Raw genomic sequence first — 14,965 nt, 5'->3', positions numbered from 1 at the left:
GTGGTACAATTTGCACACTTTGAGGGCAGACGAGAAACAAAAAGCAAACTAGATCTAATTAAAATTGAGATGCTCCCTCCCTAATATCAGCCACTTCCTACCTGTGCTCACCTGACAGCCCTGTCATTCCCAGCACTGCAGCTGCTTAGTATTCATCTTGGGTTACTTCTGGGGCCATGATTCAGAATCTGCCAAAGTGCTTCCTAGACAGGGAATGAAACTGAACAAGTGCTTTCCTGAATTTGAATCAGGTTATTAGTGCAGATTTTTATTGTTTGCATTCTAGTATGAAGCAGTACTTTTCCATTGGTTTTTGTTTTTACATTTTCCCCACATTTCCAACACTAACCTTTCCTTTTTTTTTTCTTCCTTTTTTTTCAGGAAAAGAGGCGTAGAAGTAGTACAGGTGAGTAAAAGCTCTATTTTCTTGTAAAGAAGGCTTACTGATTTTAAATGCTGTCATTTGGATGCCAATATGACCTGGGCTTAATGATTTTTCTTTGCATTCCGTTCTTTATAACAGATACTGCTTTTGGAAAGACAGAGCTCCCCTTTTATGAAGCATGTGTTCAGTCTACATGCAGTCCAGCTTAATAGGTGTCCTAGTGAAAGTGGGAAAGCAGTTAGTTTTTCTTGTGTCTGTAAATTAATAAGATCTGATAGTTGATTAGGTGATGTTACTCTTTTAATTGCATTCACAGGCAGTCAAGCTTAACAGAAACAGGATCTGCCCTTTGAAAAAAAAGCTATGGCAGAAGGAATGTTCTTGTAACCCAGTGAGCAGTGAAATGATACTAAAGTGCCTTCAAGTTGTGGCTCATCTACAGATAAGTTCAGGTGTTGGCTACGTTTGTTCTTTCCCAGGTCTGAATGGTCATATTTCACACAAGATGTTACTTAAAGGATGGTGTCAGCTTGTGAAAGGAATTACGTTACTTGTCAGCTGTAACACAGAACACTATGAGCCCTAAAAGATGGAAGGGGAAAGCATGCTCTTTCTTTCTGGCTTATTTTGTGTGCTTAGAAGAGCTGTAGGACGTGGGTTTCAGTCTTGCTGATACTTACCTGGTGCTCGTTTTGAACTCTGAAGTGGTGAGTTCCTCACTTAGTAAAACAGAGATGAAACTGCCTCAATAGAGGTGACAGAAGAAAGAGGAGTAATTAAGATTGCTCTTAAATCCATCTGAAAGGTGCTTCTGAACACCAGCAGGGAGCAGGAAAAAAGCGCTTAACAAAAAATAAATTGAAAAATCAGGCCATCTTATTTTAAAAAATCCACTGTCAGAAAAGACTTAATTCCCATTTCTAGTTAAAGTGGAGAGTATGTCTCTCAGTTATTAGTGGTTGTCTGAGAACTGCATTGTGTTAGAAGGACAAAGGGCATATACTTTACTGGCTGTATGTAACCTTTCACCACTACAGCATCATCTTCCTTACGTGTACCTCCTATTGCTCAGAGCTAAGGGGCAGCTGCTTTCATCAGTTTGGATAAAGGCATCACCAGACTGATAAAAACAAGCCAGCATTTGCAGAGCACAGCTTGATCAGGAGCACAGCAAGAAAGCCAGCCTATATTTGTGCCACTGTCTAGGGGAGATCTTTATTAATACTCCAGTGTATTATAGTCCAATGTCTGCATTTGTTATATGTGTCTTGCACCTGCACTGTACATTTAAGCAGCAAGGGGCTCATATGAAATGATTCAGGGATGCATCCATTAGCTGAGCAGAGGGCAGACTCCGTTTTACTTCATGAATTAAAGTTGCTGTCCTTCCACAGGTTGCCTCTTAGTCTGATGTGTGTGTAGCTTAATGGCCAGTTATCAGATAGACACAAAATTATTGGAAAGATCATTTTGGGAAACATTTGAACAGATCTAGACAGGACTTTGTCCCCATAAAAATGCTTTATAGTCTCCTAATTTATGGTCTCAAATTCGACAGTGTGGTTGAGATGTCAGACTAATCTATACTGAGAATTTGTGCCCCAAAGGCATACCTCAGTTACTGGTGCCTGCTGCTCTGCTGGAACAGGATGGAAGGGTGGATGGATGGACGGACACCTATCACTTGTGTGTTGCTTCTTATTCTCCTGAAGCATGTGCTTCATTGCTGAAAACCTTTGGTTGAGGCACCTCGCATGATCTGTCCCCCTAGGCCTGCTTGTAGATGAAGGATTGTCTTGGTGTCCATCTGGTGCACAAGGTTTATTTGACAGAGAGAGTATTGTTTTCCTGTATCAAGCAGCAGCATTTCTTTGATTTGCTTCCCCACCTCCTTTAAAGAACCTGTCCTGTTAGAGAGAAACCAGCTCTTAGATCTGACAGCAAGCAAGTAAATCAAAACTCAAGATACACAGGATGTTTACCTAATTTCTTCTTTACATAAATTCACAATTTTTCTGAATGTACACTTGCTTTCCAATAATAAGTAGGGAGTTGGAAGGTAAGGTTTAGTTACTGGCTTCTACAGAGCATAGCACAAGGGACTGGTATGTGCTGACTTCTGTGAGCATCAGATTATTCTTTTCCAAAGATATTTCACAGGAGCAGGAAAGGATTTTCTACTACTGAAGGGAAGTCTTGGAAGTCTTCAAATAAGCACCTGTGTGACTTCTGTTTCCTTCCTGCAGGGAGGATTTAGGATAGTCCTCTCTTCTTTGGCTAGACAGATTAAATTCTTTTATTTTGCTTTTGTAGAGCTAATTGTGCTGTACAGATTCAGTGAGCTGCCACTAGACAGCAATTAACATTTCATGATTTGTGGGTTCAGGTTTTGTGTTTTGTCTTCTCTCAGACTGCCACTTTCAGCAGAGAGAGTGGTTCCAGCTTTCTATTTTTATTGAGTGGGGAAACATGCACAACCTCCAAAAAAGATATAAAGCAGGAGCAGGACTGGCAGTGGGATGCTAAGCAGGCATTTTCCTTTATCTGGCAGTAAGACCTTAATTAAAGCATCACATTGAAAACAAACAGAAAACCTCTCAACTTGTGTGGTGATAAATAATTGGGCTTTTTTTAGAAATACTGATTAATTTCTAACATAAGAATTCATTGTGAACTGAAGGTACAAGAGCTGAAACATGCAACATTATGTAGTACAACTGAGTAACATCCATCAAGGTAGCTGGCTTAGAATTTGGTACAGTAGATTAATTAAATAAAAAGCTTTCAAGGTTATGAACTTTCCAAAGACAGTATGAGTCTGAGCCTGCAGCTAAACATTTGGGAGCCTGAAGAGGATTAGCTCATTTCTGTTTTTCCAGTGGGCATGGCGGAACTCTGAGTAGCAGCATCCTTAAAATCTGGCAATGTTTTGGATCTAGATTTGCTTTCTGCAGCTTAAATCCAAGTCAGTGGGGCAGCTGCAAACCAGTGTTATATTACAAGGAAAAAACCAAAAAATTGATTTACTAGCTTTTCAAGACGGGCTCTTAACAGAATACTGTGCTGCATCTCTCCCTTCATTATAGGGCATTTGCTTATTTTTTTAAGTAGGGATCACTCGAGTATCAGGGTGCTTGTTGAATTAGGGTGCTTACTTGTTTGTACCCCATCAGGTAAGGAAGCACTCTTGTTCCAGTTTTGCAGGAGGAAAGACCGAAGGATGTGTCCCATTTTTCCCAGGGAACCTGGTGCAGTTCCAGCCCCAGTGCTGTCAGAGTCTGTGCTGCAAACCTGTGCTGCAGGAATTTCAGCTGCAGCTGTCTCAGAAGGGGTGTGGGGCACTAGCTTGTGCTGTTGTGTGGGCACAAAGGCAGGAGCAATTGAAGCTGGTCAGCAGGGCTGGGGTTGCTGGCTCTCTCCCAGTGAAAGGCAGCACCAATTCAGCTGTGTTTAATCTTCAGGCTGCATTTAATCTTCAGGCTGTGTTCTGAATTCATGCTCTGGTGGTTCCTGTGGCAGTTCCATACCTTCTCCTGTCTTACGGCTCTTCCCACCCATCGCAGCTGCCTGCTCAGCTGGTGTGGCTTGAGCTGGTGGCCAGAGCAGGGTAGAGATGCCCTGAACAGGTGACAGACATGACTGAGGCCCATCTGCCATGGCCTGCAGGCAGTTGCTAGGCAGGCAGCAGCTGGCAAGGCTGAGGCAGAGCAGCTCTTGTGCTGGCATTGGGGTGACTTGCCAGAAAATGCTTAAACTGAAGCACTTCTTAATAAATTCTTTCAGCACTGTTTCAAGGGGAAGACTGCCTACATAGTTATGCATTGGATGGCTGATGAGGTGTTTATTATTTAAAAAAGCTACTTTCTGTAATGGACTCTAGCAAATAAGGGTTTTATGTAGTGTCTTAAAAGTAAAGCTGTTTCTGATGTTATTCAATTTCCAGCCCTCCATCATTCAAATTAGTGGAGGGCAAAATTTAGGATTGAAAATTGTCAGTTCTTCTTTAGCTAGGGAAGTAGCCAGTTTCTTATGACTGTACGCTGGCAAGGGAGAGAAAGAACATCTACCTTGTTTTTCAGGAAAAATCTGTTGGCTTAATTTGAAGAACGTAAGAGCGAAAACATGTGCACTGAAGTGGAAATCATCACAAGTACCTCCGATAGAGACATGCATTTATTTTGGTTTCACAAGCTATGCAAAACCAGAATAATTAGCTGCAGCCCTTTGGCTTCTGACAAATTGCCAGTTTGGGTTTTGTGTGACAAAGTTTGGCACCTTCGTGTTTCTTGTGACTTCAAAGCTGTTTCAAGCACTTCCACACCCAAACTTTCCTAGAGCTCTAGTTTCTTAATTCTAAAAATTTCTTAATTCTAAAATAGTGAAGATTTTCTATTTTGGTGGGTGTTTTTGGATCAAATGAACACTAATGCTCTTTTATCTTAGAAAGATGTTCTAGTCAGTTGGCTATAAAAGTGGGATTAGTTGTATTTCAAACTGCATGCTTTTTAATAGCAGAAAAGGAGAGTATGTTTTCTGATGTGGAACAGCTGATTGTAATAGTTACAAAGGTCTGGACTGCTGTCTCATTTTTCCTTTTTCCCCCAACTCTCTGGGAATCAAGATATTTGAAATCTTTTACTTTGGAAAAGAAGACTCTCCTTTTGAGACATGGGTTTTCTTGAGGCCTGCAAAAGAGCAATCAGGGTGCACTCCACACTTTTTAATTCAATCAAAATGAAATACTAATGACAATGCTTTCTACTGTTTTCTAGAAATGAGGAGAGGTTTATTTTCACATGAAGTATTAATTGAATAAGCTTGAAACAGCAGTGTTCTAACCAAGAAAAGGAGCTTGTAAAATATATATTTGATATATATACATATACATATGCAGCAAGATGTGACTGGAAAGCTTCCAAAGCAAGCAAGGTTGTTGAGATGTTGGAGAGTTGGCTCTCAAGTACTAGGAGAAGAAAGTTTATTTTTACATGCATGCCAGGCCTTCAGTAAAGTGCATGTTTTCCTGAGAATGGCAGCCTGCTTTGCCTTCAGTGCATTTTTGGAGATGATGCTATAGAGGCCCTCCAGCCCTTCGCAGTCTGGATTGTGTTAGGTATTTTGATGTGTTTGAAGGTGGAGGCCCACTGCTTAAAATCTTGGAAAGATCCTGATACTTCTTAGTGTCAGTGCTACAAAGGGTGTGCTAAGCACACAAGGTAGGATCTTCCAAAAAAGTGCATTAATCTCAGTTTCAAACCCAGAAGCAGCAGGAGTGTGGAAGAACAAATCCCAGGCAGAATCCTTGCCCTGGTCCTTCTCAGTAGGGGAGAGAGATCCTTCTGTGTGAGACCTCTGTGGTAGCTGAGAAGCAGCATTGCCCAGCAGGAGTGGAGCACAGGCTCCAGCAGGGAGAGATGACTTTGGCACAGGGGTTTGTATTGCATCAGCACGCTGCTCAGTTGGGTACAGCATGGGCCTTTCTGGTCCATCGGGGAAAAAGAATAAATCCATATCTGTTTGGGCACGGAAGGAAGGCAAAGCTGTGGAAAACTCCATTTTCACCTTATGGATTGGAGAAGATTAAATGAACAGCAAACACTTACTCTTAAAAATTAGAGTAAGCCAAACAAATCAAATTGCATTTAGATTTATTTTCACTTTTGGTGAGTGAGTGAGTGAACCATGAAGAAATGTTTGTGTCTCAGAGAGAGTCTCCCACTGACTGGTTTGGCTGCTTTCTTTTGAGGGTGAATCCCAGTAGCCTCGGAGAGGTGTGAGTTCTGCAGTCAGCTGCAGACAGCACCTGTGTGAGTGAAAATATTGCTGAGATTTAGACATCTGTAACTAATGTGTAATGAATGGCTGTCAGGTTGGAGCTTGTACTGTTGTGGCCTATGGAGCCAGCTCTGCCCAGCCCCTCTTTCTTCTCCCCACTCTTGGTACGTAGAGATGAGGCAGTGATTCCTAACAGTGCTAAAGGCTGGGAGTTGGGAAGTCCTGAGTGAAAATCCAGTCCTTGTGGGATCTCTGCCAAAGATTTTGGTGGCTGTAATGGGACTGAAATTGCAGTGGGGAGTTGCCTTGCTTTGTCACTTACTGCAGGCACTTCAGGCAAGTCCCTTACAAATTCTGCCTCTGTTTCCTGATGAAAATGATATTCCACATAGTGGAATGTCATTTAAGTTACTTTCAGATATCTAAGTGGATAGATTTAGAGACAAATGAGTGTGTGAAGGAAAATGGGGCTGGTGATTTCTGAAGATTGGTGTACATTAGCATATGTCTTCTGAGATACTTCTGTGAACTGCAAAGCTTCATAAATCCCTCAAGAAAGAGTATGGCTAAAAATAAGGCCCTCAAAGAAATGCTAGGTTGTAAAACTCTTTATTTGCCTCTTTTTGGAGCATGCAATCCCAGTCCTTGCACAAAATGACAATTAGTGCTTTTTAAAATCATGATTATTGCAGTGGTGCCTATTGTCCAACAAAGACTAGGCTTTGAGTCTGCATTAAACAATAGAATTATTTGTCTGGCTGGATGCAGGTGTTGTGATACGGTATCAAAACAGGCACATGGAATGTGTTCAGAGGCATGTGACTCAGGAAATGCCTTATTTTAAAACCAACCTGTCTCATTTACAGTTTTGCTGAAACTACAAAGTCAGTGTTGAAGTACAAATATGCGTGTAGCTCTTTTGACCTTTTCTGAAGTTTTTTCTTGGAGTAGGAAGGATGGGGAGTTAACATGATACCATGACAAGGGTGACTGTATCTTTGACCCTGTCCTCTCCCAGATGAATCCCCCATCCTTTGTGTGTTTTGGGGGTGAAGTCATGCAGTTCTCTGCTCTATCAAAGTTGGAAGCTCATTCCTGTCACAGCAGTTGTAACCTTGTCTTCAGTCCTGGGGTTTAGTTCCACAGAGGTTTTTTAAGCAATGACTCATTTATCCACTGTAGCTCAGCCTTGGTTGCTTCCTACAGAAGCTTTATAGAGAGAATATCATCAGAACAGTGGAGGAGGCTATTTGTATGCCTGTCTTCCTCAGTGAGGGTGCTGGTAGGTCTGAACTGCAGAAGGACAGTGGAGCTCAGGAAGTCTTTTCAGTGTATGTTGACTCTTCTTTCTCCAGCTTCTGCAAGACTTACTCCTTTGATCTGTGGCCTGAGATAATTGTATCTGAAAATATTGCATGCTTGTTTGCTTTTCTGGCACTTCACAATTAAAGGAGATAAACGTATTCATGTTGTGAGAGTGAATGCTTCCAGTAAAACCTGGTGCTTAAAGATGCTAAGCCCTAAAGTTTCTTAGGTTTTCCTGTATTTGGTCTTTAGCCTTAAGCTAGAGAAACTCCTAATGCATGTACTTAAGCTGCCTCTATATAAAACAGAGCACAATCAGATAGAGCAAAAACTGAAAATGTTTTCCTGAACCTCATTGCCTTCATGGAAATATAGCAGAAGACAGAAGAGTGGCTTCAACTTAATTAGAACAGCTGAACTTCTGCCCCCATCCCCCTTTTTTCTCTCCAAGGGGCACTGTGTATTAAGGGTGATGTCTTTTGCTAGAATAAGTATTTATTTTTCACTTTAACTTTGCATTTCTGGTGAAAGCAATACTTGGTTTTACTTTTTGTTTCTTTTTGCAAGAGTGTAGTCCTCTTTGCTGTTTGTCTAAACATAGATCAGGCAGAAAGGGTTTCTGCATATGTTGTAGGAGTTTTCTGTGCCTTTGGTTGTTCTTTTGCAATATCTCTGTGGTAGTTTGAAAATAGCTTGGTTTTTCGGTGAAGAGGAAAAAGGGTCAGCCACAGAAGTAGCTCTGATATTAACCTTTTGATGGAAAACACTTCTGGACTTTTTGACAGTTTATTTTTAATCACTATCAATTTTTTTGGTAATATTTACTGCTAATGGTAATTTTGCACTGGTACAAAAAGTAGTGTAATTAATAATGTAAGGTGGAAATTGTTGAATCTAGGATTTCACTTTAAAGGCAGACAGGAGATTACCAGGAGAAATTTAGATGATTATAAGCATAGTTTCTCCAAAGTGAGGCAGAAGTGGTTTATTCTAGATCTGTGTTTCTTTAGCATACAGTCACAGAGTTGTAGTACATTAATTTTAAAATTTATTTTAATTTTTTTCAACTCTCTTCCCTCATATGACCTGTCACAAAGGAGACTGCTGCTGCAGCTTTCAAGATGAGATTAGTGTGGTTCTCTGTTGGCTATGGCAGGAGCAAGGGTGGGTGGCCACACTTAATAAATGGATTGAAATAGTCATCGGATGCCTAAGGGCATTGATCTGCCCTTAGCACGTGATGGAAGTGGACCTTCCTTTTGGAAAGCTCTTTTCAAAGAGAAGGTTGAGGGCAAGAGTTAACTTTATTCCCATAGAGCGGGGGGAGCCTGGAGAGAAGGTTTTTCCAGCAGGTTCCTGTGAGTCTTACTGTTGCTCAGTTTCTTCAGGGAAGAAACTTCAAAGATAGTGTGCTACTGACATAGTAATGAATCTGTATAAATCCCAAAGCCAGAGGAACTACAAAAGGCATCCAGCTTTGTGCAGTTCTGTGAGGCAGCTTTGTTCATGGTAGTCACAGTTTGTGCTCTGCTGCTTCTCCAGCTCACTTGCCCACAGAGCAGGGTGATTGTGTTCCCAGGAGGCTCCGTATCCAGGTGTGCTTTCTGTGACTCAACTGTGCATTAAAAGCACAGCAAACCCAAGCCTGACTTCAGTGTGCAGATTCGTCATTGAAATGGTGACGCCATAGTGCATTTTACTTTAATGGTTCTTTTCTTATGTTAAGGTTATTTTTGTCAAAAGGATTCAAAAGAATTACTTGTTGCCCATATTATAGATGAATAAAAGCCTGTCAAGAGAACTTGTCCACTATGCTTTCGGTTAAAGTTTGCTTGTCTGCTTGTAGGATCCTAAGGCAATGCCGTCAGCTAACCAGTCAGTAAGGTATCTCACATTTCAGTCATGATTGAAAGAAAAAATCAAATTGAGGGTGGTGCTGCTTTGAAAACTGGCACAACAGAGCTTACAGGTGGGAGAGCAGAAACTATACCTGTATACAAAACCATAAAATGCTTCTGTCATTGCTGAGCAATGGACTTACCTTACACTGTTTTTTGGTTGCTATTTCAGGATCCATGGTAATTCAGTGGCTTACTAGAATTCACTGATCAATTTTTTATCCTGAGCTTCCTTCAGTAAATTATAGTTGCCTCATTTAATTTCCCAGTTGGTGTGCTTTCCTGAATAAGTTTGTGTCTAATTTAAAATTACACATGTTAACTTACACATGGTGTCCGAGTTTGAGTGTCTGTGTTAAGGTGAGCCTTCAGTACATAGTGAGGGCTTTTTTACAAAAAAACCTATTCCTCCTCCTGGTACCTTGCCAAAGTGCAAAGAAGTTATTTACAGTGTTTTGACAGAATCATCCCAGGACGAGATGGAAAAGATGCCATTGGGACTGAGCTAATTCTGTGGAAGACTAAAATGTAAGGAAAACAACTGTTGTAGAGGAATTTTTGGCTGACTTTGCAATCTGAGAAGCTTTTTAGCTTTGTCATAAATTGTTGATTGGAGCTAAGAGCTTCCTTTACACAAAGGTCTAAGTGCATCTGAAATTGTTTTCTTGTACAAGAAGCTTCATTGCACAACTGCAGTGTCCTGTAACCTCAGCGGCATAGCCAGTGTTAAATTGTTCATTGCCTTACTGATGGCAAGATTAGAGAACAGGCTAACTGCTTTCTGTAGAGGATTTATGTTGATTGCAGAGAGGTCGTTTGCACTTTAGGTTAGCTTGGAAAATGTTCTTTCCTGTGACCTAGATGAGCTTATTTTGTAATACCCTTTCCTTCATGATAACAACCCTTAAGTGGCTGAAAAAAGAACGGCAGCTATACAGAGGGAATCAGAACTTTTTCTTTTTAAGTACAAAGCAGTTTGAAACTGAGTCAAAGTAGATTACATGTTCATGAGCCTGTTGTGATGACTTACATAGCATGCAAGATTTAATAGCTGGTTATCAATGAACTAAGTGACTAAATAGGAGGTAGAGATAGTGCTTGTTCCCTGCTGGTGACAGATCCTTCCACTGGTCCCCGCTCCTGATAGTTTTTCCACCTCTGAGCCAAAAAGGGCAGGTTAGAGTTGATGACCCTGCATTGGCCAGAGGACATTTCTCCTACCAGTCAAGGGCCATGTCCTCACACTGCTTTCAGTTCCTGCTGGGTGAAGACACTACACCCTGGTGGTCGAGCTTGTCTAACAGGTGTGTTGAATGCTCAAGTTCTCTGCTGTCTTTTGATAAATGCTGTGATTGTTTTTCTTCGAAGTAGCTGCCTGCTGGGTCTCTTCTTAGCTTCTTCAACCTGCTTGTACAGTTGAATCAATGCATTTCTACTTTTTCTGTCCTTCCAAAAACCTGAATCTTTTTGAGTGAGCCTGGAGAAGTGGATGCACACACAAGCTGTGTTGGCTCTGTGAGCACTGTGTGCCACACAGGTGTGATTATGCTGTGCTTGAGCAGGCACAGCACCCTCAGGGACCAGGACGGTGCTGCTGCTTGTGCTGTAGCATGTTCAGTCTATACAGTACAGTCCAGGCCTTGCAGTGCCTTTAAAGGTCTGTTGGTGTAATGCATTTTTACTAGTTTAGTGCAGTCAGCTCTTTGTACAACAGCTCAGTGGATTATATTTAGTTCTCTATTAGTACAGAGTTGGTTTGACTTCGAAATAGCACAAGGAAGGAAAGAGGCTAGTGAGGTACCCTGGTGGGCAGTGGGCAGTTGGGGTAGTGGAAGCTTAGAAGGCAAGTGGAATTGCATTTTCCCAACTGTCTCTTCAACTTCTCCCTTGTCAAGGTCCTTTCTCCTGAAGTGCCAAAGTGCTGACTTAGACACAAGAACGGTTGAATGATGTTTTCAGTGGGTCTGTTTTCATCACACTCCTGGCTTTTTTTGCAATGCCTGTGCATGGCCAGCCAGTGTATACCCTTGTGTCCAGGGACTATCTCTCCAGGCAGGAGTGAGGAGGGAGTGCCTTGCCCAGTTGTAGTCCCAGTGGAACACCAGCTAGAAGCAGTAGTGTTGCAGGTGAGGAACATCTTGCTCAGTTTGGAGGGTCTGAGTTCAAACCAAAGGCAAGCATGGGCAGCCCACTGTCCTGGAACCACATGGGACTTGAAAGCTGTTCTTATGTGGCTGTTAAGCCATGGCCACATCACAAGAACTGTGGCTGTCCTGAGTTAGTGGAGTTTATTATCAGATGTCCTGTACTTTCTTAGCAGCTAGTAAAGGGGTCTCTTGGTGTTTTTATAGCTCATTGCTCTGCAACACTTTTGATGTGTTCTTTTCCAATCTATGAATCTGACTTTTTTTGCCTTTTCCATAAATCTGAATATACCCAGATTTGGAGGGTTGTTTTTTATGACTACTGTCCAGGATTCTCCCGTAGTGGGTACAGCCTGACTCTGCTTACAGCAAAAATGATTTTGAAGTGATGTTATGCTATCTTTTTGTTTAAGGAATCAGAATGCAAATGCAGCATAATCATGCAAGAAAAATAATCTGTCCATGGAAATGCTGTCTTAATGGTCTACTTTGTTACTGCCCAGATATGTCAGTCTGTAGCCAAGTTTTGGTGCAGTAATACCGTCAAGTTAATGTTTAAAAGAAGAGCTGACAGAGTTTACTTCATCTTTAGTAGAGAGAAGTACTAAGTATAGTTGTTGATGACTGGGAATTTTAATTCCTTGCAAATTTTCTTAGGATTGATGTGCTGCAATTTTATTTATTGAATCTCTCAGGATTGTTTACGATTTTGTCTCAAGACCTTGGTGTGTTTGTAGAGGATCACTTAGCAACAGTCTATGGCACAGTGACATGCTCATGCTAGTACAATGAAGCATAAAACAATGAGGAAACACCCAGAAACACAAGTAAATAAAAATTTAAAGCAAAACAAAGCGGCTCACTTACAGAACAGCTCCACATTGATGTGGAGGGGCTTGAAAATTCTTCACTTAGATGTTTCTAATCTTTATCTAATGATGTCCTCTGCTTGTGTAGATGTTCATAGCCATGGGACATCTCCAGCTGTTATAATGGAGCATTTCTTGAGTATTTAAAATAGAAGGAACTATTTGGTATTGAAAAAACTCAAACACTTAATTTGTTAAGTGTTCTTAATTAACACTCCACCAAGTAATAGCTAAGGATTAAAAGTTCCCTGGAAGAGTCTGGGATCTAGACTGCTATTCCAACTTCACAGCTTTGTGCACTCTTTGTACAGCTCTAAGACTCTTCTGCCTTTAATAATCAATATTTCTTTCCTGTGGTTGGTTTTTTTTCTTGCTTAGGTTGGGGTTCTCTTTGAGTGGGAGAAATGATGAGTTTGGGTCTGAATGTCTGTGTATTGCAGGCCTTTTATTATTGTATATTGATACCAGTAATGTGCTTGACTTAAACGACTTCCAAGCAGTGTCATGGAAAGGGACCTGGGGGTCCTGGTCGATGGCAAGTCGAATATGAGCAAGCAGTGCCCTGGCCAGGAGGGCCAACCCTGTCCTGGGGTGCATCAGGCACAGCACTGCCAGCCAGGCAAGGGTTGGGATTGTCTTTGCTCTGCACTGGGGCAGCCTCACCTTGAGTGCTGGGGGCAGTTTTGGGTACCACAATATAAAAAAGCCATCAAGCTGTTTAAGTGTCCAAAGGAGGCCACAAAGACACAGCTTTTCTGGAGCAAATTTCACACTTCAGACCACTCTTTGCACCAGCTCTGCATCCTTCTTTGTTCCCCTTCACAAACATCTGCGCTGTGGTGTTCAGAACAGGCTGTACTGAAGGACCTGTGTTTGGAGCCCGTCCTGTGCTTGTACTTGTATTTGAAAGTTGTCTGGAGGCAAGCCAACTCCTCATTTTAAGGTTGCAAAATTGTGCTAGCATATCAGAGGACTGGCTTTGTTCTCCATGGGTCTTACTAGCCTCCTGAGCCTTGTGCCATGTCAGTGAAGCCAGGCAGCATCCCCAGCAGTGAGGGTCCATCTGCTCTGGCTGTGGAAAGAAGAGGCAAATCTTGCATGTGTCTGCCTGTATGTGACCACAGACCTCCCCAACTCGTGTTCATCTGTCCAAGTACAGCATTGGAATGCTGGTTTCTGGAGAGAGAGCCCTGGTGGTGAGAAGCCTCCTGCTCTGTGATGTGCTGTTACAACAGTTCCCCCTGACGTGCTGGTCTCCCTTGTGCTCCTTGCTAGCTGTGTGCCAGCTCACACTGCTGTGTTTGTCACACCTTGTTCGCTGCACTGGGACAGGCAGAAGCGTGCCCTGCCACCAGGGTGTGGCTGCAGCACATGCTGGGCTGTAAGCTATGGTGCTAGCTCTTAGCTGGAGGTGGCAGCCTCAGTGTTTGAACACTTGCTGTTGCATCCTGCAGCCAGCCTCAGTGAGCAGTCCTGCCTCCTGGACCACTGCTGAATGCTGAATTACAGCCTGACTCCAGCTGTAATCTTCTGAAAGACAAACATGGCAGAACTAAAGCTGCCAACACTGAATTTTTCATATGTTCCTTTAGATTTTGAAAGGTGATTTTTTTAATGGCATAGAAGGTGTAGTGGGAACCTGAAATTTGTAGTACTACAGTGGAACTAAGGTGCTCTAGTAAGGGGAAATATTCATTAAAATATTTTACTAGGTATCAAATTAGCTCCACAGTTAGTAAAAACTGTTGAAAATAATGATTTTAAAAACTGTTGAAAACAATGATTTTTATTATTTTCACAAAGATAAGTATTCCATCAGGTTGTCAGTTATGATGGAGGCCATGGTGAGGGGAAGTTCTGTGGCTTGGGTCATAGGACAAGTCAGATGACTGACCATACTGGTCCTTCTCATATCTGAAGTCTGAGGGAAGTTGCTAAGTAATGAGCCTGGTTTTCAAAGGTGCTGAGCAGCTTCTGTTGAGGTTCATGCAAAAAACCAAATGCTCTAGTTGTCTCCTTGGGGTGTAAATATGAATGCAGCAGCCCACTCTGTACAGACGTGCGTGTGAATCTCATCCCATCTGCCCATCCATTCTCCAGAGAATCTTAGCTGAAAATTTTTTTCTGAATGAATTCCATTATCGAATGCTGGCAGATTTTCTGACCATCTTTACTGTTAAACTGTTTGTATTTGTGTTGTTCTAGACCTCTTCTATTACTTAATGATGCAAATATAACTTGTACTTTTGGGGCACAGGAAGGCAGAGCCATTCAGTGTGTGTGCTGAAGCTAATCCATTGGTGTCCTTCCCTCTGTGAACATTAATAGAAATTACTGTACTTTTTTGGCCATTTTTGAGGGACTTTTCTGACTTCAAAGCAAAATATAATACAATGCAATAGGCTGTGTTATGCTTTACAAAATAGCATGATTTTGCTATTTATGTTTCTCACAGCTCTATTTTAAAAAATACTACATTGTGAATATGCTATAGGAATTCAGCTCTATGATCCTTGTGGGTCCCTTCTAATTCAGGATATTTTGTGATATCATGACCTTTATTGGCAGTTCAGTAGAAGAAAACTAAAA

General features: G+C 41.7%; 1 protein-coding gene across 3 annotated transcripts in view; it reads left to right on the top strand.

The window, feature by feature from the left end:
- Positions 1-14,965, top strand: part of ITPK1 (inositol-tetrakisphosphate 1-kinase) — a 139,557-nt gene that overhangs the window by 30,815 nt on the left and 93,777 nt on the right. For all 3 annotated transcript variants that reach the window (XM_063399251.1, XM_063399249.1, XM_063399252.1), the window contains exon 3: positions 382-406. In XM_063399251.1, coding sequence (XP_063255321.1) covers positions 382-406 — 25 coding nt within the window. The remainder of the gene's footprint in view (positions 1-381; positions 407-14,965) is intronic.

The sequence above is a fragment of the Prinia subflava genome, chromosome 5 (assembly GCF_021018805.1).
Source record: "Prinia subflava isolate CZ2003 ecotype Zambia chromosome 5, Cam_Psub_1.2, whole genome shotgun sequence".
NCBI lineage: Eukaryota > Metazoa > Chordata > Aves > Passeriformes > Cisticolidae > Prinia > Prinia subflava.
The sequence above is the reverse complement of the archived record's forward strand: the minus strand, read 5'-3'. Positions and strand labels throughout refer to the sequence as shown.